The 22373-nt window shown below is 74.8% G+C and overlaps 2 protein-coding genes across 3 annotated transcripts; one reads left to right on the top strand and one right to left on the bottom strand.

Annotated features, from left to right (window-relative positions):
• Positions 1-32: 32 nt before the first annotated feature.
• Positions 33-11576, bottom strand: TLX2 (T cell leukemia homeobox 2; the record flags this gene model as incomplete). Of its 2 annotated transcripts, XM_080589812.1 has the most annotated exons (3): positions 33-265; positions 460-697; positions 3212-3608. In XM_080589812.1, the coding sequence occupies 3 exons, from the start codon at positions 3606-3608 to the stop codon at positions 49-51; spliced, it is 852 nt and encodes a 283-aa protein (XP_080445938.1). In that variant the 3' UTR covers positions 33-48. The 2 variants fall into 2 exon arrangements, 1 of the variants encoding a protein (XP_080445938.1); XR_013950395.1 differs by lacking the exons at positions 33-265; positions 3212-3608 and adding an exon at positions 9826-11576 and having other exon boundaries at positions 606-697.
• A 1404-nt stretch (positions 11577-12980) lies between these two features.
• Positions 12981-16903, top strand: PCGF1 (polycomb group ring finger 1). Its single transcript, XM_080589804.1, has 9 exons — positions 12981-13171; positions 13748-13853; positions 14045-14197; positions 15038-15109; positions 15231-15339; positions 15857-15890; positions 16101-16187; positions 16291-16371; positions 16730-16903. The coding sequence occupies exons 1-9, from the start codon at positions 13076-13078 to the stop codon at positions 16775-16777; spliced, it is 786 nt and encodes a 261-aa protein (XP_080445930.1). The 5' UTR covers positions 12981-13075; the 3' UTR covers positions 16778-16903.
• Positions 16904-22373: the final 5470 nt, after the last annotated feature.

Below are 22373 nucleotides of genomic sequence, written 5' to 3'. Positions count from 1 at the left end.
CAAGGTCCCCAAGGTGCGCAGGCAGTCCCCCTCTGCCACACAGGGACCTCACACCACGGAGGCCACCCCCGAGACGGACGTCACCTTATTGTCCTCGGCCCAGGGCTGCAGGTTCTGCAGGGCGTACAGGGAGGAGTTGTGCATGCAGAGCGGGTCCTGGGGCAGCGGCTGGCTCAGGCTCTTCTGGAAGGCCTCCTGCTGCAGGTGCAGCATCAAGCGGTTGGCCTGCTGGCGCTCCGCCTCGCGCTCCTCCGCCGTCTGCCTCCTGCAGCACACACAGCCCGTCTGGCACTGCCGCGCGGCCTCTGACCTGCCGGGCGTAGGGACAGGCACCGCCGGTCCCGCTCCAGCCCAGCCCTCCCCGGGGCTCAGTGGCAGGATCCGGCCGCCCGAGGGATGCAGCCGGGCGGTGCTGCCCGGGGGGCTGCAGGTGGCTACCCCTGGGCCCGGCCCCGTTACCTCCACTTGGTGCGGCGGTTCTGGAACCAGGTTTTGACCTGGGCGTCCGTCATCTTGAGAGCCTTGGCTAGAGTGGCACGCTCGGCTGAGGCCAGGTACTTCTGGCGGTGGAAGCGCTTCTCCAGCTCGCAGATCTGCACCCGGCTGAAGGAGGTGCGCGGCTTCTTCCGCTTGGGCGGCGTGCGGTTCTGGTAGGGGTGCCCGATGCGCCGGGTCGCCGCGAAGGGCGACAGCGCGGCTGCGGGCAGAGGGGGGGTGAGCAGCCACGCCAGGGCAGGGGGAGCCCAGGCAGAGCGCCGGCCCTCTCTGCTGCTGCGGGCAGAGACCGGGGCTGAGCTGCTGCTGAGGGGCACGGCAGGAACAGGCTCAGCCCTGGGGCAGCGACAGAGCCCGACCCGGATGCTTGAGTGGGTGAGGGGAGGGGGAGCTCCATGGGAGCTGCAGAGAGGAGGCGAGGATGGAGACGCCCTGCTCCTGCAGACTGGGGACGCACGCAGCAGCACAGAACGTGGTGCATGGGCTCGTGCTCGGTTCCTGCCACAGTTCCAACTGCTCTCTGAGCCCCACGAGTGGCACCCGGTGGCTGGGACACCTCCAGCCTCACCAGGCAGCAGGGCAGGCCCGGTCCCAGGCTCGGTGCAGGGCTGGCAAGGCTCCCTGTGCCAAGCACCGAGCTGGGCCACAGCCCCAGAGGAGCCACCACAGACCTGCCAGGGCCTCCCACCCCTCCTGGCGGAGCGGATGGGACCCCAGAGGCCATCAAGAGGCAGCTGATGTCTCCCCCCATACACCAGCAGTGTCAGGGCTGGCTGCCGACCAGCTGCCTGGGGGCCGGGGAGGGGCCGTCACCCCCCTCATGGACACAGGGACAGAGCCACGGGGAGCGTCAGGGCAGCAAAGGCGCCAGCAGGAAGGTCGGAGCCAGCCCATGCACATGCGTCCCCCTGCCGAGCTACGGCCCCAGGGCACCACAGCCCTCGCCAGCACTACGCCGCATGGGCAGGGCTGCACGTGGCTGGGCCCATGGGGCTGCTGTGGGGCCGCAATGGGGCTCCAACACCCCACGCTTGCTGGGAGTGGGGCAGACCCCGCCAAGCCCACCGCGGCTGGGAGCCAGGCTGCCCGCCGGCGGGGGCGGAAGCGCCTGACGCAGGTGGAGCCGTGCAGGCGGGGGGCTGGACGCCCCCGCACCCCCTCCCCACGCGGGGCGGCCCCTCGCTGGGAACAGATGCCGACAGCCCCGAGACCACCCCAAGGCCGCGGCGCTGAGTGATGGCCACGGCTGGGAGACCCCGTGCCGGGGAGGGGCCGCCCCGTCCACCCGCTGCTGGCGCCAGGCAGGAGACGGGGACGTCACCCGCCGCCCCTGCATGGGGACGGTGCTTCGTCACCGCGGCCCCCGCGTGGGCCAGGAGGCGAACCCGGTTCTGCTGGTGCCCGGGCTCGGCCCTCCGTGGCCCCCAGCCCCCCGCCCCACAGGGTGCAGAGCCCCGGCCCCCCGCGGCCCCGGCCTCGACCACCACCCTCGTCCCCGCACGGAGCCGCGCGCTGCGGACGTGGCAGCGCCGCCATCTTGGGAAGGAGCCGAGCTGAGCCAAGCCGAGCCGAGCCGAGCCAGGCCAGCGCTGCCCGGCACCACGCTCGCCCCACAGGCAGCACCCGCTCCCAGCACCCCAGGCACCGGCAACCCACAGCCTCTGCACTGGGGTGCAGCGCCCAGTCCCTCGCCCGGCACCCTGCAGGCACTCCAGCCACAGCATCGGTGCCCAGCACATGGCCCCACCGGCAGCAACGGCCCCCACCGGCCTCCAGACCCCCACATCACCCCCACCCGCCCCAGCCTCCCACCAGCACCCCAGCATGCATCACCCCGGCACCCTACGGCCCCACAGCCGTCCCCATACACACACAGATGGGTCTCTGCATCCTGCACAGCCCAGTCCCCATCCCCACACAGCCCACAGCCCAGCCCCACAGCCACCCCACAGCGTGGGCCCCGTGCCCCGCGGCAGCCCCGTACGGTGTCTGCTCCCTGCACGGCCCCGTCCCCACACGCAGGCGGGTGTTGTTGCGCTCCCCACACACACCCCGGGTCCTCGCTCCCCGTCCCCGCACGCACCCGCGGTTTGCACCCCGCGCCGCCCCAGCCCTGTGCTTCTCCAGCAGCCGCCGCCCTCCCGGTGGGACCGGGCCGGTGCCGGTGCCGCAGCCCCGGGGACGGGACCGGTCGGCGCCGCGGAGCCCGAGCCCGCGGCCAGAGCAAGGCGGGACCTCCGGGGTCGCCGCACGGAGCGGGGCCCCGGCCCCTGCCCGCAGCTGCCGGGAAGCCGGCTCCGGCCCCCGCCGCGCACCGGGAACCGAAGAGGGGCAGCGGTGGAGCGGCCGGTGGCAGCGCCATCCCCGAGCCGCCGTTTGCCGGCCCCGACGGCGGCCGCTTCCCGGTGCGTGGGGCCGCAGCGGGAGGGGGGAATCGGCGAGAGCCCGGCCCCGGGCACGGCAGCGCTCGGCGGAGCGGGGCGCGGAGCCCGCGGCGGCGAGGCGCGGCCGGGGCCTCCGGAGCGCCGGGGAGGGAGCCCCGCGCCCCGGTACCGGCGGAGCGCGACCCGCCCCGCGAGCCAGCTCCGGCGCGACGGAGCCCGGGCCGGCCGGAGCCCCGGGCGCCGGTCAGCCGCGCGCCCCGCCGCGCCGTCGGAGCCGCCGGGAGCCGTCGGAGCGGAGGGGAGCTGCCGGGAGCCGTCCCGGCGGCGCTCACCTGAGAGCCGGTCCTTGGCGATGCGCCGCGTCGTCTCCATCCAGGGGAAGGTGAGCCCCGAGAGCCCGGGCACCGGCGGCGGCGCGGCGGGCGGCGCGGCGGGCGCGGGCCGGTGCGCCGGGACGCGGATGACCCCGGCGGGCGGCGCGGCGGGCGCGGGGGTCACGTTCACGCTCACGTTCATGCTCATGTTGAGGTTGTAGGAGCCGAGCGAGCAGGCGGGGCCGTAGCCGCCGCCGTACAGCCCGTAGTCGGGCTCTCCCGCCGCCCGGGCCGGCCCCGCGCCGCCGCCCGGGGGCTCGGGGCCGCTGAGGATCTGGTCGATGCCGAAGCTGATGGGCTCGTGGGGCGGGGGGGCCGGGCCGCCGCCCTCCCGCGCCAGCGCCGCCGCCTCCATGGCCCCGCCGCGCTCAGAGCCGGCGGGGCGCGGGCATCGCGGGGCCGCCTAGGCGCGGGGGGCGGCCGCGGGCGGCCGGGCGCGGGCGCGGGGGCGGGGGCGGCTGGCACCGGGCGCCCGCTGCGGCAGGGGCAGGGGCAGGGGCTGGGGCATGGCCGGCGGCGGCTGCGGGCGGCCGCGGGCTGCGGTGCGCGGCGCGGCGCGGCGGGGCCCCCCGGCAGCACGCGCTTTTCTGCCCCGCTCCATCTGGACCTGCCAAAATCCCGGCCGCCCGCCCGCTGATTGGCGGCCGCGCCCCGTGATTGACAGCCCGCGCCCCCGGGGGCGGGGGCTCGCGCATCCCGGGGCCACGCCCCGGCACCGGCGCCCCCCCGGCCCCCCCCTCCCCGCCTCGGCACCGGGCCCCCGCCCGGCCCGGCCCGGCCCGGTCCGGCCCGGCCCGCCGTCCGCCGGGACGGCCCCGGGACCCCCGGTGGCGCGGCGCGGGCAGCGCGGCCCCCGGAGCGGCTCCGCCGCGTCCCCGCTCCTGCCGGTCGGGTCCGTCGGGCCCCGAGCGCACGGGGCTCCGCCCGGCCCCCGGACACCGGCCGCGCCCGGCGACACCGCCGCGCTCCGGCCCGAGAAACGCCGCGGCAGCGGCGGCGGCGGAGGCGCGTCCCGGGTCCCTGCCGCCGGGCGTTCCCTGGGTCGGAGCGACGGAACGGCGGCCCGGGGCCCACCGGAGCCGCCGCCGCGACACCGGACGGCGCCGCGGCGCCTCTCCGCGGCCCGGCGCAGCCCCGGCGCTGCCCGCAGCCCCCGCGGCCGGCCGGGACCGGGACCGTCGGGGCGCCGGGCGCGCAGAACCGGGGCCGCAGCTCGCCCGCCCGAGCCGTGCCCGGGGCCGCGCCGTGCTGCCGGGCGGACGCGGCTGCGCGTCCCGGGGCGCACGGAGCGGGCCCCGGCCCCGGTGCCGTCATGCGGCCGCGCGGGGCCGCTCCCGCGTCCCAGGGCGCTCCGGGGCGCAGCGGCTTCGTCCCCCCGCACCCGCCGCTGCCAGGGCGGACCGGCCGCGGTCCCACCGAGACCACCGATCACGGAGCAAACGGACCCCGCGCCCCGGCACCCTCCCTTCCCGGGCCACGGACACTTCCGCTGCTCCCGGTGCTGGCTGACCCTGGCTACAACGGACCCGCCGTTCCCGACAGCACGCGTCCCGCTTCCCACGGACCCGCCGCTCGCGGTAGCACCGACCCCGGCCCTTCCCGCCCCGCCGCCGTTCCCGGGGCACGCCCGTACCTGGCTCGGAGGAGCGGGGCCGGCTGGCCCGGGCCGGGCAGCGCCGCGGAGCCTCCCGGGCGCGAGGTGCGACGGCGCCGGTCGGGGCGGGCTCGGCCGCCACCCGCAGACCGGTCCCGTTCCCCTGCGGGTGCCGCTCCGGCCGGCCCCGCGGCTCGCCCCGGGCGGTAACGGGCAGCGCAGAGATCGCGGGCCGGGCCGCGGGGCCTCCCGGCGACTATCGCGACAGCCGCGCCGTGGGTGGCGGGGCCGGGACGTGGGTGGCGGGGCCGGTGGTTCCGCGCCGCGGCTGCTGGGACGGGGTGCCGGGCTCCCCGGCGGGCCCCGGTTCAGGGCGAGGGCGGCGGGTCACGTCCCCGGGGCAGGGGCCGGCGGGGGAGGGCGGCCGCCCGGCCACCCTGGCGCCACCGGTCTGGGGCAAATGACATTACCGGGGCCTGCGCCTGTAAATCACGGCAGCACCGGGAGCTGCAGCTGCTGCGTCCCGGGGGCACGGCCTGGCCCAGGGGTACTGGTGGACCCGGGGCTCCGCACACACCATGGGCACCGAGCAGACCCGTGCTCGGCGGGACCCGCTGCGGTGTGGGGAGACCGGCCCTGCCGTGGCAGCTCCTCGGGGCCTGGGGTCATGGCACGGGTGCTGTGCTGGGCGCACGCTCACCCGGCCGTGGGAGGTGGGGACGCACACCTCCCACACACACCCCAGTAGGGCCCAGCTGCCCGCACACACGTGTGTGCACACACCCTGCAGCACAGCACAGCCACACAATGCACACAGACGCTGTACGGCGTGGGTGCAGGCCCCCACACACATATATGTGCTCACACACAGCCCCCATGCTCAGCCTCACGTGTGCACCCCCAGCCCTGCACAGCCATGTGCGTGCACACGCACACCCCGCAGCACAGCCTCACACACGCACATTGACCCACCTGCACGGCACTGGGGCACCCACACACGCGTGCAGAGCACGGTGTGCCGATGCACACCCACACCCCACGGGGGCTCACCAGATCTGCGCCCGCCCCTGCTGTGCGCACACAAACACGCGCCCCGTGCAGGGCCCCCAGCCGCTGTGCCTGCACAACGCGCACCCCATTTACACACATCCCGGCCAGGCCTGCGCCGGGCACACGCTGTCCCACAAAACATAACCCTGCAGCTGCCCTTGTGCGTGCACAGGCAGGAGGAGCTGGCCCTGCCGTGCCCGATCACTTTGCCGTCCCCGTGCTCCCAAGCAAGCCCTGTGCCACCGGTTTGGGTCCATGCATCAACGCAGGGCAGGGGGACGCTGCGCACCGGTCTGCAGCACTGGAGCTGCCCTCCTGGTGCCCTGCCAGGCTGAGCCTCCCCCAGCGTGTCTTGCTCTTGGCCCAGCAGATGCTGGGGACACTTGGCCGGTGCCGCCTTTTCCAGAGCACGGCCAAACTCCAGCCCCCCCAGCTCCAGCAGCAGCCCCAGGCGCTGGGCGGCTGCGGGCGCAGTGGGCAGGGAGCAGCCCCTCGGGCCGGAGCTGGCACTGGCCCAGGCGCGAGCGGCGCCTGCCCGGGCGCGGGGCGGGTGGCGGGGAGGAAATGCCTTGTGCTGGGGGAGGGACCGGGCGGCAGCAGGTTAATTAAACCTAGAGCAGGAGGCAGATGTTTGGAAGTGCCCAGGGGCTGGAATGCTGCAAGGTCCCGGGAGATGGATTGGGGGGCAGGTGACAGGGCCTGGGGCGGGCAGGGGCTCCCGCGGCGCCTGCCTGCGTCACGGTCACCTCCGCCCTGTGCCGGCGGGGGTCCGCTGGGTGGCAGCCCCAGGGTCCTGGCAGGGGTCTCGCCGTGATGTGTGTCCTGACCCCAGCACCGGCCCCTGCTCAGGGTGAGAGCTGGCGCTGGGTGCTCGCTTTGGAGAGATGTGAGGTCTTGGGGGGGCTGGGGCTGGCTCCCGCTTCCAGAGCAGAGACCCCTCCCCAGCTCCCATGGCACCATGACTGGGGCTGCTCCAGCGTAGGGGGGCTCGCAGGGGAGGCTGAGCCCTCGTCAGCAGTGTGCTCAACGAGCCCAGTAGCTCGAGGTGCAGGTCACCCATCCAGGGACCGTTGTCATCTGCCAGTGCTGCTGGCCCTGTCTGCACCAAGTGGCCCTTGTGCTGCCAGCTGCCAGCGTGAAGCCAGAGGCGTTGTCCCTGTCCCAGGTGCCCCACGGCTCTGCCCAGAGCCTGAGCACTGTGTGCACAGCAAAGCTTGTGCGAGGGACCCCCCATATGCACCTGCAATGGGAGGGGGCTGGGAATATCCCAGTGCATCCATACAAAACTGCTCCTCATTTCTCGGCCACGGCCCACGCCCCCACGGTCCCCGGTGGGTGCCCCCACTCCTGCTGCAGCAGAGCTGGATGTGGGGTCCCCTGCGGGGCGCAGCAGTTGTGTCCCCAGGCCAGGACAATGCATGAACTGGCACCTGCATGGCACAGGCAGGAGGGGGACAAGGCAGAGGGGGCACTCGCCTGGCTTGGGGTAGGAAATCAGCTGTCAGCCTCAATACTCTGCCTGACCCTGCTCAGCGCCAGACCCTGCTGCAGCCAGAGCTGCACGAGGGCTGCACACCCGAGCACCCCAGCGTCCCAGCACCCCGCTGCCCCCCTCCCCAGTGGCTACACCCAGCCCTTGGCACAGCCGACCTGGCAGGCAGGGGATGGACACACCAGTCCTGGCACCTGCCCTGTGGCCCCGTGCAGCGATGTGGTCCTGCCCGCTGCAGCTGTCCTGGGTGCTGCCGTGGCCCCCACAGTGCCCCTGCCGGCAGCCCCTCGCCCCGTCCCCCCGCCTGCCCGTGGGCACCTGCAGCACGGGGCTGCTGTGGCTCCGTGGCGCCGGGTCCCCGCGGGCCAGCCCCGTGCCTGCGTCCCTGTCCTCTGCAGGGCCTCCTGCCGGGCTCAGGTGTTCCTGCCGGGGGGCAGGAGTTATTAAAATGGGTCCCTGCCCACCCTTCACTGCTGACAGCCCGCTCCCTGCGCGCCGGCCAGCGCGCAGCAATTAAGCGGCGGAGGCCTGGTAGGGCCCCACGTTACCACCGGCGAGATGCTGCCAAGCCGTCCTCTCCCGCCCGCTCCCCCCCTAATCTCATTATCGCTGGACGTCCCCTTCTTCCTCCCGCTTCCCCCCCAAACCCGCTGGCAAACTGTAGGGACAGTCAGCTCCTCTCTGGCTGCTGGGTTAATTCTGGGCTAATTAGATGAAGCCAGCCCAGATTGGATTACTTTAGCCTGCATTTGGTCCTCCAGTCCTTGACTTGCGGCTCCCGGGGGAGCTGCTGGCGCCTCCTGCCTCAATCAGACACTTCTTAACTGCATGAAACACTCCCGGTGCCCCGCACCCGCCGGCCCCGGGCTGGGCGCTGGCACCCGGGGTGGGGTGCAGGGGGTGACGCGGTGGCACGCACGCCTCCCACCCGGCACGCGAGAGGGCTGCGCCGGGCCGGGACGCGGCTGTGGCGGCTCCCGGGCAGCTCGGCCGTGCAGCGAGATGTGGCCCCACCGGACCAGGACCCCCCAGTGCCCGGGCCCCGAGAGCCGGAGCCGCCCAGGCTGGACGTCACGGTGGCCGTCGGCACCTACGCAGCGTCCTCGGGGAGGAGCTCGGTGTGACGGGGACGCAGGCGGCTGCAGCGTGGTGGCACCGGCCGAGCTGCCCAGGGTTTGATCCTGCCGGGCGGCCCCAGGCTGCAGCCCCAGGATGGGGGGGGGAGAGGCACCTGGTAGGGGGCTCGGGGCAGCCCCTGAGCCCCATCCCTGGGTCTGGGAGAGGGGAGCCTGGGCTGGGGGCAGAATGGGTCCTGCAGCCCCCCACAGCCCCCTGCTGCCTGCCTCCATCAGCTTTATGGGATGGGAGCAGGGACAGAAGGGCTTGGGGAGGGGTGCGGAGCAGGCGTTGCTGCCCATGCAGCACAAACCTTCTGCCACGGTGCCTGAGAGCACGACCCTGTGTGCCCTGGGGGGGCAGGAGGGACCCGCTGTGACCAGTGGCAATGCTGCAGCTGCTGGGGTCGGTAGCCGAGGCCCTGAGGCTTCCGCAGGGCCAACAGCGCCAGGGCTCAGGGCTGGGCTGGGGGACGCGGAGCAGGGACGTGGGGACGCTGCGGGAGCAGGGAGGCAGCAGGAGGGGGGGTGCAGCCCCTGGCCCCCGTTTGGCCACAGGCACCAGGTTGGCTGCTGCACCCTCCCGAGTAGCAGCGGGTCCTGCAGTGCCGCAGGGCTGGTGCTGTGCCCAGCAGCCACGGGCAGCCCTATCCCCACCTCCCCGGGGGCTGTGGGGGTCCTGACAGCGGGACCGGGGCTGCGGGTGCCGGGGGGCTCCCGTCCCCGCAGGCCGGGGTGCCGAGTGCCTGCAGCCGTGGCTCTCGCTGCCGCGGGGCCGTTGACAGAAGCCGTCGCTCAGAACCTCGTTATCAAAGGCCGAGGGCAGGTAATTGGATTCTGCAAATCCAATCAGGTGCATTAGGCAGGGAGTTCAGTCCATAACCGCCCAGCCCCCGGCCCTGCGCCCCCGCTGGAGCCCCCCGCCCCACGCCCTGCCCAGCCCCACGGCTGTGCCTCCCCCAGCCCCCCCGGCACCAGCCGCCCCTGGAGCCCCCTCACCGGGGGACTCCCTCCACTGGGACTTGTGGGGCTGGTGACGGTGTGGGGCAGGGGGCCCCACGGTGATGCCGGGAGGGAGCTGATGGCACCTAGGGGTGCAGGCACCTGGGTGGCAGCCACGGCAGCGGGACCGGCCCTGCGATGGGCCCCCACTCGCCTGGCCCCGGGGGCTGGAGCACCACTGCCCTACGCTGGCTGCTGTCACGAGCGTGCCAGGTCTCAGCGCAGCCCCCACCCCCCCACCCCCCGTTGCCCCCAGCCCTGAGCAGGGTCCGGCCAGCCCCACACCCCAGGGCCGGGAAAGCCCCCGGCAGGCGCTTACCAGAAGGAGCCGCCCAGACCCCGCGCGGCTCCGCAGCGGAAATGGAGCTGAATATTTGAGCAGGTCTCTGCTAAAAGCACCGGCCTGCCCGGCCCCGGAGCTTCGCGGAGGCCAGGGAAGCGCCGGCTGCCGCCCAGGCATTAATTATGCATCGGGAGATGGAGCTGTGCGGCCCCGCGCGTGCCAGGCTGCAAACGTGGCCCTGGGGGCCCAGGCTGATGTGGACGCCCGTGTCCTGCTGCCACCTGTCCCCAGCCCCTGCCACCCCGCACACCCCGCTCCTCACCCGCGCTCCCAGCCCGGGCACTGGCACTGCCGGCGTGCCAGGAGGTGTCGGCGTGCGCCTGGGCACAGCACGCAGGGTGACACGTGTGTGTGTGGGGTATGGACGTGTCCTGCGTGCAGCAGGTGTCGGGGTGAGGGCACGTGTGGGGACAGTGCATCCGCACCACAGGCTGGGCTGAGGGGACAGCACACCCGGCACGGAGCGCGCGTGGTGCCCCTGGGTGGGCCGATCCCATGGGGATGTGTGCCAGCAGGCGTGGCAGCTGGGTGCCTGCACACACCAGTGCCCGTCCCTGTCCCTGGGCACCTCTCCTGGGGTTGCTCCTGTCCCAGCAGAGCCACCGCAGCCCCAGGATCACCACCAGGACGTCCGCCTGCTGGCCTGGGCCACAGCCCAGCCTGGGGGGGCTGAGGGGACAGCGGGGCGCAGGGCTGCGCATGCAGAGCGCGTGGCCGTGCCGTGCCAGGGTGCGCGTGCAGGGAGACGGATTGGGGCTGCGCTCGCTGCGGTGCCGGCGGTGCCGCGGTGCCGGTGCTCGGCACGGTGACCTTGCTCCACGCAGTGCTGGTGCCGCTGTGTGGTGCACTTCTGGTGCTCGGTGCGGTGCGGAGCTGGCAGTGAGCGATGCTGCCCAGCCCCAGGGCTGTGCTGGCCCAGCTGTGACCCCCGCAGCCCCCAGCGCGGCCGTCCCTCCCAGGAACTGCTCCTGGCAGGTACAAATGGGGCCAGGCCCTCCCGCGCTCACCCCAGATGCGGGCGCTCACCCCGGCCCCAGCCTCATTTCTCACCGCCTGGCGAGGACGGGGCCAGAGGGGGGGCAGGCTCTGGCTGGCAGCGGGGGGGCGTGTTGCGTGGGCCCACGGCCACCCCAGGGCGCGGGGGCTGGTCCTGGCTGCCCCCGCTGAGGGTCCCCTCTGGGGGTGCCTGGACTGGGGGTACTGGAGCCCAGCCACACACCACTTCGCTGGGGCAGGAGGCAGGGAGGGGACGGCTGACAGCATGAGGACACGCCGGGAGCTGCCTCTCGCGGGCCAGGCTGAGCCACTCAGACCTGGGCCAGCCTGGGCTGGCTGGGACCTGGAGGAGCTGAGGTGACTGGTGCTGGGACCCAGGTGCTGCCATCGTGACCCAGACCCAAAGACTGGCCAGGACAAGGGGGAGCTGAGCGGACCAGGACCAGGACCAGGACCCGGACCAGGACCCGGACCCGGACCCTGACTTGGACCAGCACCAGCCAGGCCAGCAGCATCCAGGGGCCGGTGCGACAGGAGGACGCTGGTGGCAAGGGGACGGTGCGGGGCTGCCCAGGGTCCCCGCAGCTCCACGCTGCCCCGGAGGCACCGGGACCCACAGCCCGACCGACGGGGCGGAGGTCACGGGGCTCCTGCAGGCGGCCCAGGGCCAAGGAGCCCCGCGGAGGCCACAGGCGCCCCCGAGCCCCGCGCTGCCCATCCGCGCCCCGGGGCCGGCGCCGGTACCGGGCTGGTCCCTGCGCCCCGGGCCCGGCCCCGCGCCCGCAGCGCCCGGCCCCGGCCCCGGCCGCGGCATTTCGGTTCTGCCGGCGCTCGGGGCTCCCCTCCCCTCCCCGGCCCCCCCGCACCGTGCCGGGGCCGCCCCGCAGCGCCGGGCGCCCGGTGCGGGTCCCTCGGGGCCGCGCCGTCTGCCCGCCCGGCCCCGGCCCCGGCGGCTCCCCAGGCAGCACTTGTTGCTGGGGATTGCAGCAATAATCGTAACCGTAACGAGCCATTACGGCCCTTAACAGCCTCTGCTTTGCATTAGCGGGGCCGCTCCTTCCCCTCCAGAGCCCTGATCCAATCACCCCCATTAGCGCGGCTCCAGGCTCCGGCGGCTGCGCTGCGGAGAGCGCCCGGCCCCGGCCCCGGCCCCGGCCCCAAGCCCCCGCGAGCCCCCCCCGAGCCCCAGCCCCAGCCCCCCAGAGCCAGCCCCGCACGCTGCCCCCCGCACCGCCCCCGGCCCCGCAGGTGAGCGCGGCCCCGCGGCACGGCCCGGCCCGGTCCCACCGGCGGCCCCCCCCCGGCAGAGCGGGGCCGGGGGCTGCGGGCAGGGCGCGGCGTGCCCCGGCGGGACGTGCGTGCCCCAGCAGCCCCCCCGCCGCCGGGCGCCCACCCGCTGCCCCCCTGACCCCCGTTCTCCATCTCCCCCTTCCCCTTCCGTCGGGGACTCCCCCCACAGCCCGCTCCCCGGTGCCCCCCGTGCCCCCCGCTGTCCCCATCGCCCCCGGTGCCCCCATCGCCCCCCGTGCCCCTGCTCCCCCCCGTGCCCCCATCAGTCCCTTGTGCCCCCATCGCCCCCCCCCCCCGGTGCCCCCCCCCGCCCCCCGTGCCCCCGCTCCCCCCGGCGCCCCCCCCGCGCCCTTCCCGCGGTGCCCTGCTGCCCCCTGCCGGCTGCCGGCGGCACCACGCCCGGCGCTGATTGGCCGCGGCGCAGGGCGCCCCCCGCCCATTGGCTGCCGGCGGCGGGGCGGCCACGTGGGGGGGGGGAGGCACGTGGAGGGCCCGGGGAGGGGCGCGAGGCTCCGGGACTGGGCCCCGCCATCAGCCCGGGGAGTGCCGTGCTCGGGGGGGACAGGGCGCCTGGGGCAAAGTACCGGGCACAGCACGGCTCAGCCCGGCACGGAACGACACGGCTCGGCACGGCTCGGCTCCGCACGGCGCGATCAGTACGGCTCGGCTCGGCACGGCACGGCTTGGCTAGGCACTGAACGACACGGCTCGGCTCGGCTCGGCCCCGCGGGGTCAGGGGCCAGCACCGGGGCCAGCGCCGCGCCGCCCGGCCGTGTTTCCCGCCGCGGCCGCCAGGGGGCGCCCGTGCTCGCGGCTGGCCCGGCCGCTCCCGGCACCGGGCGAGGCGCGCGGGGCACGCCGGGAGTTGTAGTCGCGCCGCGCGTGGCGCCGGCCCCGCCCCGAACCCGGAAGTGAGCGCGGAGGCGGAGGAGGTTCTAAGATGGCGTCGCCTCCTCAGGGGGGCCCGATGGCGATCGCCATGCGGCTGCGGAACCAGCTCCAGGCCGTCTACAAGATGGACCCGCTCCGGAACGAGGCGAGCGGCGGCGGGCGGCGGGGCCGGAGGGGGCGCCCGGCGCATGCGTGGGCGGAAGAGGCGCCGCGCCCGCAGCTCGGGGGGCGCCGGGGCCGCGCAGGCGCCGTCCCCACCGCGCTGCGCATGCGCCGGGCGCCCCCGCCGCGGGCGGGCGGGGTCAGGGGGCGGGGCGCGTGCTCAGGGGGCGGGGGGCGCGTGCCTCGGGGCGGGGCGGGCGCGGGGGCGGGGCCAGGTGCGGGGGGCGGGGCGCAGGTGATGGGCGGGGCCAGGCGCAGGTGGTGGGACATGTGTGAGGGGCGGGGCCAGGGGGCGGGGCCCGTGTGCGGGGGCGGGGCCAGGTGCAGGGGGCGGGGCCAGGTGGGCGGGGTGCGGTCCCCCAGCGCCGTTCCCTGGCCCCACACGGCCCCGGCCCCGCGGGCAGGGGGTGCCCGGTGCCAGCCCCCGCCCGCTGCGCTGGCAGCCGTGATGGCGGCCATGGGGGGCCGCGGGGCGCCCCCAGCCCCTCGCCGCCCGCCGGCCCCCCCCCGCCCCGGGGCCCCGCGCCGTGGGGCCGGGTGACGCCGCCGCGCCCCGCAGGAGGAGGTGAAGGTGAAGATGAAGGAGCTGAACGAGCACATCGTGTGCTGCCTCTGCGCCGGGTACTTCATCGACGCCACCACCATCACCGAGTGCCTGCACACCTGTGAGTTCCCGCGCGGCGGCTCCAGCCTGGGCTGCGGGCAGCGGGGTAGCGGGAGCCCCCCCTGCCCCAGCCCCAGCCCCGCCTGCCGGCGCTGCCCTGGGGCCGTGGCTCCTGCCCGGGGACGCGCCCGCAGCTCCGTGGTCGGCGCCTGGGGGCGCGCGGCCCCGCTGATCCCCTCCCTCTGGCCTCAGTCTGCAAGAGCTGCATCGTGAAGTACCTGCAGACCAGCAAGTACTGCCCCATGTGCAACACCAAGATCCACGAGACGCAGCCGCTGCTCAACCTGAAGCTGGACCGCGTCATGCAGGACATCGTCTACAAGCTGGTGCCTGGCCTGCAGGAGAGTGAGTGTCTGCGGGCTGCGCCCCCGGGGAGCCTGGCTGGGGAGCGGGCGCTGCGCGGGGGCTACGGCGGTGCCGGGCTGCGGCTCTGCACATCCCAAGTGACGACGTGGGCAGGGGACCCGCTGCCACCCCCTCAGATGCCCCGCAGGGATGCGGCAGGGAGCGGAGCAGAGAGGCCAGGATTTGGCCGAGGAGGTGCTTCAGCCCAGCTCCACTCCCCCGCCTCGTCACTCCGGGCGCTGGTGTCCGGTTTTTGCTCGGCGGTGCTGAGCCGTGGGGCCGGGAGCCGGGGCCAGCTCCGTGCAGTGTCCCCAGGGCCAGGCTCTGAGCGACAGCGCAGCGAGGGCGGGCGGCGGGTGGGTGGTGATGAATGCAAAGTGGCGCACGCGGGGGGGCTCCAGATTAGCCGCCGTCACTCAGGACAGGGATGGGGAAGGCGCTGGGGACGCGTCTCTGGAAATGTCAGCTCGCCGCAGCAGCGGGGGGAGGCAGAGGGGCTCCGGGCGCTGTCACGGCGGGATGGAGACGTGCTTGTGCTGCGCCAGGAGCGTGCAGCCAGCATGCGGCGTGGGCCCTGCGCCCCAGAACGCGGAGGGGGAGAGCGGGAGCAGGTCTGAGGGACGCCGAGAGCAGGGACGGGGCTGTGCGAGACGGGGGGGCGTTGCTGCAGGTCCGTGGGGCTGGCCGAGGGCACGTGGCTCCTGGCTGCGCAGGGCGCCAGGCGCTGGCGGTGCTGCTCACCCCCCTGCAGCAGGGAGATGGGCGAGGGGCAGTCGGGGAGTCCCCACGATCTGGGGGGGCAGGGGACAGCCCTGAGCACCGCTTGCCTCTCGCCCGCAGGTGAAGAGAAGAGGATCCGGGAGTTCTACCAGTCCCGCGGCCTCGACCGGGTGACGCAGCCCAGCGGCGAGGGTGGGCGCAGGGCCGGGGGGCTCCAGGGGGGCGCGGGGCCAGAGCGCGGCGCTGCCAGGAGCTGGCTGCGTGCGGAGCCCTGGCACCTGGCGCCAGCTGACCGCCACCCCCTTCTCCCCAGACACAGTTGGGGGCGACCCCATGGGGCTCCCCTACAGCACCTTCGACCACTCCCGTGCCCACTACTTCCGCTACGACGAGCACGTCTCGCTCTGCCTCGAGAAGCAGAGGTGAGTGCTGGGGTCCCGCCGAGCCGCTGCCCCTTGGGCTGGGAGCAGGGACAGGGACAGCGCGGAGGCCGTGCATCGCGCTGCTGGGCAGCAGGGCACCCGGCCGAGCCGTGGGGCTGCGCGGGCCCGCTGCAGAGCTTGCCCCCCCCCCTCCCCCCAGCAGCAGCCCCTGCCTGGCGGCTGCGAGCGTTAATAAATGCTGGGGAGGGCGCGCTGCGCAGCTGCCTGCTGGCTCCCGACAGCAAAGTCAATAAGTGGCAGCTCTGGGAGCTGTAATGGGATCGATGGCTGCAGCTCAGCTGCCAGCCCAGCCACACGCCTGCCCCGCTGCAGCCCCAGCTCCACGCGTGCGTGACGGGGGAGCGGGGGGACGTGTGGCACGGGGCAGCCCCCACCTCCAGGGCTGGGCACAGGAGCCCCTGCGGACTTGTCCCAGGTTCTGCCGGGAAAGGGGTGAGGGGCGCAGCCTTTCTCCCCTGCAGGGGCCCCCAAATTCCCCCTTCTCTTCCCTCTGCAGCTCCAGCAAGGACAAGAGCAAGGCTGTTCTGCAGGTGAGCGCCCGGGGCCTGCAGGCTCTGCCCTGGGGGCTGCTGCGTGCCCAGGGACGGCCCCAGACCGCGGGGCGGGCAGAGCCCCTGCCTCGGGCTCGGTGCCTGTGGTGCAGGGGCTCGGGCTCGGCCCGGTGCTGATCCCAGAGGGGGCAGGGGGCTGGGGCCCCCTGCCAAGCACCCGCGCCGCTCTGAGCCCTCTGCCCCTTGCAGCACAAGTACGTGAGGTGCTCCGTGCGGGCGCAGATCCGGCACCTGCGGAGGGTCCTGTGTCACCGCCTGGGGCTGCCGCTGCAGCATGTGAGTGGGGCCCGGGGCTGGGTGGGGGCCAGGGGGGCGCAGGCCCTGGGTGGGAGCTGGGTGGGGGCGCAGGCCCTGGCTGACTCCGTGCCCCCACGCGTAGGTGCAGATCCTGTTCGGCGGCGAGGTGCTCCCTGACCACATGACAATGAAGCAGCTCTGGCTCTCGCGCTGGTTCGGCAAGGTGGGCGGCGCTCCCCCTGCCCTGGGCAGGGAGATGGGCATGGAGCAGGGTGGGGGTGCGGGGGGGCTCCGGGAGGTGTTTGGGCTGGGGCAGCACTCAGCCGAGGCTGCGGAGCAGGGGAGCGGAGAGAGGAGGAGGATGGATAACGCCGCTCCCTGCAGCCGCAGCCAGGGCGGCAGCTCGGCGCAGAGCCGGGCGCTGCGTCCCCGCACCGGTCAGGGTGGGGGCGTGTCCCGGGGGGGGTGGGCAAGTTCACAGAGCAGCCCCTGCGCTGGTCACCGCTGCCCAGGGCCCTGGCAGGTGGGGCCCAGGGCTTGGGGGTGCTGCCGCTGTCCTGACGCCCCCCCTTGCCTTGCAGCCCGCGCCCCTCCTGCTGCACTACAGCATCAAGGACAAGAGGAGGTAGGGGCTGGGGGCGGGTGCTGCCCCCCCCCCGCAGCGCAGCCCTGCTCCCGCCCCCCTACCCCACTCCTCCTAACTTAATACCCCCCCCCGGTTGAGTTTATTTTTTGAATAAAACTGTTGAAAATCCTCTGTGCCTCCCTTCTCTGTGGCGGGGGGTGTGGGGAGGTTGCTGCTGGGGTCCCTCTGGTGGGGGGGCCAGGCTGGGTGCCCGGGGGGTGCCGTGGGGACAGGGTGCAGAGGTACGGGGGGGGGGCACAGCACTCGGCCATGAGCAGCAGTTTTGGGGTGCAGAGCCGGGCCACGGGGGTGCACCGGGGGGAGCTGCGCTGGGCCGGGGGGGGCGCACGGTGGGCACGGCGCTGTGGGGCGTGGGGCGGAGCTGTGGGCCCGGCCCCCCCCCAGCCTCATTCCTCGCGCCCCCCCCCGGTTCCCCGCGGTGCCGGGGCGCGCAGCCCCTCGGCCGAGCGCAGATGCGGCACCCGCCCGGCCCGGCCCCCCCGCGCCCCCCCGTGCCAGCACGCGGCTGAGCGGCGCGCCCCCCGCCGCCCGCGCATAATGAGCCGTAATGAAGGCACGGGCCCGGGGCGCCGGGGAGCGGCGGAACGGGGCGGCCCCGCCGCGGGGGGGGCTCCCGCAGCCATCTGGGGCGCGGGGGGGCGGCGGCGCGGGGCGGCCCCGGGGGGCGGGCGCGGGGCCGGGGCCCGCCCGCAAACGCGGCCCGGCGGCTGCGGCCCCGCTCCGGGCAGGGGGCAGGGGAACAGGTGCCCGGCCCCGCCGCCGAGCCCCGGGGCCGCGCCGCGGCCCGGTCCCCGGTCAGCCCGGGGGGTGCCCGCGGGAACCCCCCCCCTCCGCGGGACCCTGGCGCCGGCAGCAGCGCGGCGGGGCCGCCCCCGGCTCCGCGGTGACCCCGCGCCCGGGACCCCGCCGCCGCCGCGGGGGGATCCGGTTACCGGCCCCGCGCCCCCGCCCAGCTGTCGGCCATCCCTCACCCGGGCCGCGGCCCCCCCGCCAAGCGCGCCCCGGGGAACGGAGGCGCAGGGGCCGGCCCCGCACCCCGGGGGGGCCACGCGGGACCCCCGCCGCCCCCAGCACCCCCGGCGGCGCGGGCGGGAGGACGGGCGGGGGGACGGGGGGACGGGCGGCGGGGCGGGCCGGGGGGGCCGGGCGCCCCCGCGTCTTTCAGCAGCGGCTCTGGCAGAGCAGGAAACCGCCGCGGGGCCGGGGCCGGGGCCGGGGCCGGGCGCTCCCCCGCGCATCCCGCGCCCCCCGCGCCCCCGCTTATCAGCGCGCCGGGCCCCGGAGCCTCAAACCAAGCGCCGCGGGGGCTGGGCCGGGGGGGGGGGGGCTGGGGGCGCGGGACGAGCCCAGCGTGCCGGGAGCACGGGGCGGGCACGGGGACCGCGGGGCGCGGGACGGTACCGGGCTGCCGGCAGCCCCCGTGCCCGCTGCCCGGCCCCGCGAGGCCGCGGGCGGTGCCGGGGTGCGGCGGGGCGCGGGGGGGGGGGGGGCAGGGGCCGGGCCGGGGCCCCGCGTCCAGCCCGGCCGTCGGGGCCGGCTGCGAGCTGCGGTCACGCCGCTTAGCGTGGGGCGAAGGCGCTTTGATATCCTGCCCCCCCGTCATGCTCCGAGGGGGCTAATGGCACCAGGCTCCAGCCCGGCAGAGAGGGAAACCTGAGCCCCCCGTTCCGCCCGGCCCTAATCCGGGGGGCGGCGGGGGCCGCGCAGCCCTGCCCGGGGAGCGCGGCACGGCCCGGCCCCACCGCGGCACCCCGCGGCCACGCGGGGACCCGAGGGACCGCTTGGTGCCCCGTGCGTGGGGTCCCCGGGAGCGAGCCCAGCTCAGGACGGGGGCAGCGGCCGTCCTGAGCCCTGAGCCTTCCGGGGCTGGCCAAGGGCCTGGCTGGGGGACTCGGGGTCGGTGGCCGCAGCCCCGCGCAGTGACACCAGGCAGGGACAGGGACACTGCTGCGGGTGGCTCACGGCAACATGGGGGTGCCCCAGGCGTGCCGGGCCCCGCGGGCGCAGACGGGTCCCAGTGCCCCTGGCCCCGTGCGGGCGGTAACGGACAGGCTCAGCTGCAGGATTACCTCGAGAAGGGGCCGCGTCTGTCAGCGGGACGGCTCGGCCCTCGAGGGACCCCTCGCCCCCACCGCCACATGGCCCCCCAGCCCCTGCCCCTGCCCCTGTAGCCCCGGGGTACAAGGCAGCACCAGCCCTGCCTCGTGTACCCCATCCTGCTGGCCCCCCTCCCCAGGCCCCCCCCGCCCCTTGCTGTGCTCGTTCCCCCTTTCTGGCAGCACCTCAGGGAGGAGATGGGTGGTGCCGTGAGTCCCGCAGGGGCTGCCAGGGCACCTGGGCCCCGCAGGGAGGCTGTGGGGCTGTGGTGCCTGTCAGAGGGGTACGGCACTGCCCCTCTGAAGGCTTCACCCCCCCCATCTCTGTCCTTGTCGTGCAGGGGTTGGACCCCCATGCTGCCGGTGCTTGGTGCTGGCACCGGCTGCACCACCGTGGGGCCCATCCCCGCGTGGCTGCCCTGTCCTGAGCCGAGCTGGGCAGTGGGGTGATGTCGAGCACCCGCTCACTGCTGCTGTCCCCGCCACGCTTCGGCGGCACCGTCTCCCGTGCTGGCTCCTGACAGAGACAAATGAGCTGCCCGTGCCTGCCACGGCTTTCACACCCCATTGCTGGGGTGAGCGGGGCAGCGCCTGGGGACCCGGTGCGTGGGGCCAGCCCTGCGACACCCCCGCGCCCAGGCCAGGAACCCCCGTGGACCTCAGCGTGGCTCCCGGCCTCGGCTGGGTGCTGCCAGCACCGCGGCACCGTGCTGCCAGGCCAGCTGCCAGGCCGCGCTGCGGGGCCCCGCTCGGCTGCCAGCCCGCGCACAGCGGGACCTGACAGTGCCTCTCGGCAGGGCGCGGATGGATGGGGCGCCGCAGGACACAAGAGCCAGGGCCCAGCCAGTGCCACCCCGCAGCCTGCACCCTGACCACGTCACACCCACACGCGCGTGCTGGAGCTGCTGGGGTGCACGGCTGTCCCTCCCCGGCACCCCGGTGACCACCGGTGCGCAGCACGGGCACGCTGGCATATGGCTGTCATGGTGGGAATGAGCTGTCATGCCGGAGCGGGGAAATTACCCCGTAACGAGGCGCGCTGGAGATTAGGCTAATGAGAAAATCAAAACACAATTTAATTCCTGTCACCGCCTGATCGTCTTTAAACGACGCCGTGCGGTTCTGACGGGCCGGCCTGCTGTGCCCACGCGCCCCCCGGCACGGCGCCGGCCCTGCTCCGGCACCGCGCCACCGCCGCTCCCGGCCCTGGGGTCCCGCACCAGCCCCCGCCGAGCCCCCGCAGAGGGAGTGGACCTGGGCGGAGTGGGGGGGCAGCGCCCGCTTCCTGCCGGCTTCCCGAGGATGTGGGCACCGGAGGCTGGCACCGGGATGCCCGGCACCGTGGGAAAGTGGGGCCGGGGGGGGCACCTTCCTGCGGACGGAGGGGCCACGGCAGCCCCAGCCCCATGGGACACAGCCTCAGGGCCTGGGAAAGCCGTGCTGGCCACGCAGGGCTCTCTCCCGGCCAGAGCATCAAAGCAGCAGCCATGGAGGGGTGGGAGGGCTTGGGGTGCACATGGAGCTCAGCCCCCTGCATCCCCCAGCACCCCCCCGCTGCAGTCCTGTCCCCACCCTCTGCCGGGTGCCGGGACCACGCAGGCCCCATAGCAAGCCCAGAGCAGCCCAGGCTGACCTGCACCAGCCCCAAAACTGTGCTAGCCAGCGGCCCTGGCCCCGGCCCTTGGCTGCAGGGATGAACCTGGGACCCAGCGCCACCAGGTGCGGGCAGTGACAGCGTGGCTGCCCTGGCACAAGGGGCGCTGGGGCCGGCACCTCCAGGCCTTTCTCCTCCAGCCCCGTGCAGGGGCGCACGGGAGGTAGGGCTGGAGGCCGTGGGAGCACGGCCAGGCGGGGCGGGAGGGCACCCCCTCACCTTTCCCGGTTTATCTTGGACGGCGGCATTTCCTCCAGCCCTTTGTTTGCGAGGCTGCGCCGCCCGCGCCCCACCCTGCCTTCCTCCGTGCCGCCGGGCACGGTGCGGGGGGATGCGCACCGGGATACGTGTGGGGCCGCGCTCGCGCCTTGGGGCCACCACCCCCGCGTGCCCCACCACGGTCTTCAGGCTGGGGCCACCGTGGAGGGTGCTCAGTGCCCACAGGACATGGTGCTGGGCTCACCGCAGCCAGCCCCGTGCACACAGCAGTGCCCACACGGGAGCCGCTCGCACGGGGTGCACGCGTGGGATGCATGTGCCAGATGCGTGTCCTGGGTGCGTGGGCTGGATGCAGGCGTGGGGTGCAGACGTGCTCGGGGTGCACGTGCAGGGTGCACGTGGGCTGCGGTGCCACCCGCGTCCCCGGGGCCCTGCCGTCGCGGGTGCCACAGCACTGGGCCCGTCGGCCCCGCTATTGTTGCGGCCACAGCCCTGTGCGGCCTTTGAAGTTGGCGAGACTTCCTGCCCCGAGGTTTTATGGCCCGATCTGTCTGCACCGCGCGCTTCCCCCTGCCCATAAATCACTCGGCGCTGGGAGGCTTGGGGGAGCGCAGCGTGCCTGGCCGTAACCCTCAGCCCCGGCCCCGCACGAGGGCACCGTCGGGGCCCACGCTGGCCTGGGACCTGCCCGGGGAGGCGATGCCCTGGGGCCGAGTGCTGTGCGCACGGAGCAGCCGTGGGGCGGTGCCCGGTGCCGGGGCTTCACCTCCAGCACGGACAAGGGCAGCCGAAGGACACGCGGGCAGCTCCTGCGCGGGACCTGGGGTGCCCCAGAGCCCTCGTGCCTGGGGGTCCTTCCCTCCTGCCCTGAGGGATCCAGGGCGTGACTGGGGGTGTCTGCACCCCTGGCCAGGGGGTCCCCTGCCCTGCTCTGTGCCCCTGTCCTTGCATCCCCTGTGCTGGAGCCCTGCCTGGCTGTCTCAGGGACAGACAACACCCTGCCATCCCCATCCCCATCCCTGTCCCCAAACCCATCCCCATCCCTCCAGAACTGCCCCACCGCTCCCCACCGCACTGCCCAGCAATAAAACAGGCAGTGGTTTAACGAGGAGGACGTGGGGTCAGACTTTTAGGGCTAATCACTGCAAGACTGGAAACACCAGCTAGCAGCGAGGGCTGCGTGAGGGCTCAGCCCCGGCCTGAGGCATGTCGGGTGCTGTCCAGTGTGGGGCTGCGGGATGGGGATGGGAATGGGGATGGGGATGGGGATGGCAATGGCGATGGCAATGGGGACAGGGCAGCCTCGCAGAGGCCCCCAGGCCCCAGTCCCTGCCCAGCCGCTCCATCTGCCCGATGCTTCCGGCTTGACTCAGCGCAGAGGCGGCACAAGGGCTCGGTGGAGCAGTTACCTTTGCTATTCAGAGCATTTCCTGGGTTTTATTGTCTTCCCCTCCTTGTCCCACCTTCCTTGCAGGAAGCCCCCGGTCCCAGCGGAGCCAGCGGCTCCATGCCCAGGACGGTGCTCCCAGCCACGGGGAGAAGCGGGGCTGGCGCCTGCCCCCCGGTTCCCAGCCCAGGCCCCTGCAGCACCGGTGCACGCAGGGCAGCCT

Source organism: Anser brachyrhynchus (genome assembly GCF_964034855.1).
Source record: "Anser brachyrhynchus genome assembly, chromosome: 4".
Classification (NCBI taxonomy): Eukaryota; Metazoa; Chordata; class Aves; order Anseriformes; family Anatidae; genus Anser; species Anser brachyrhynchus.
Note: the sequence above shows the minus strand (reverse complement) of the source record. Positions and strands in the feature narration are given on the sequence as shown.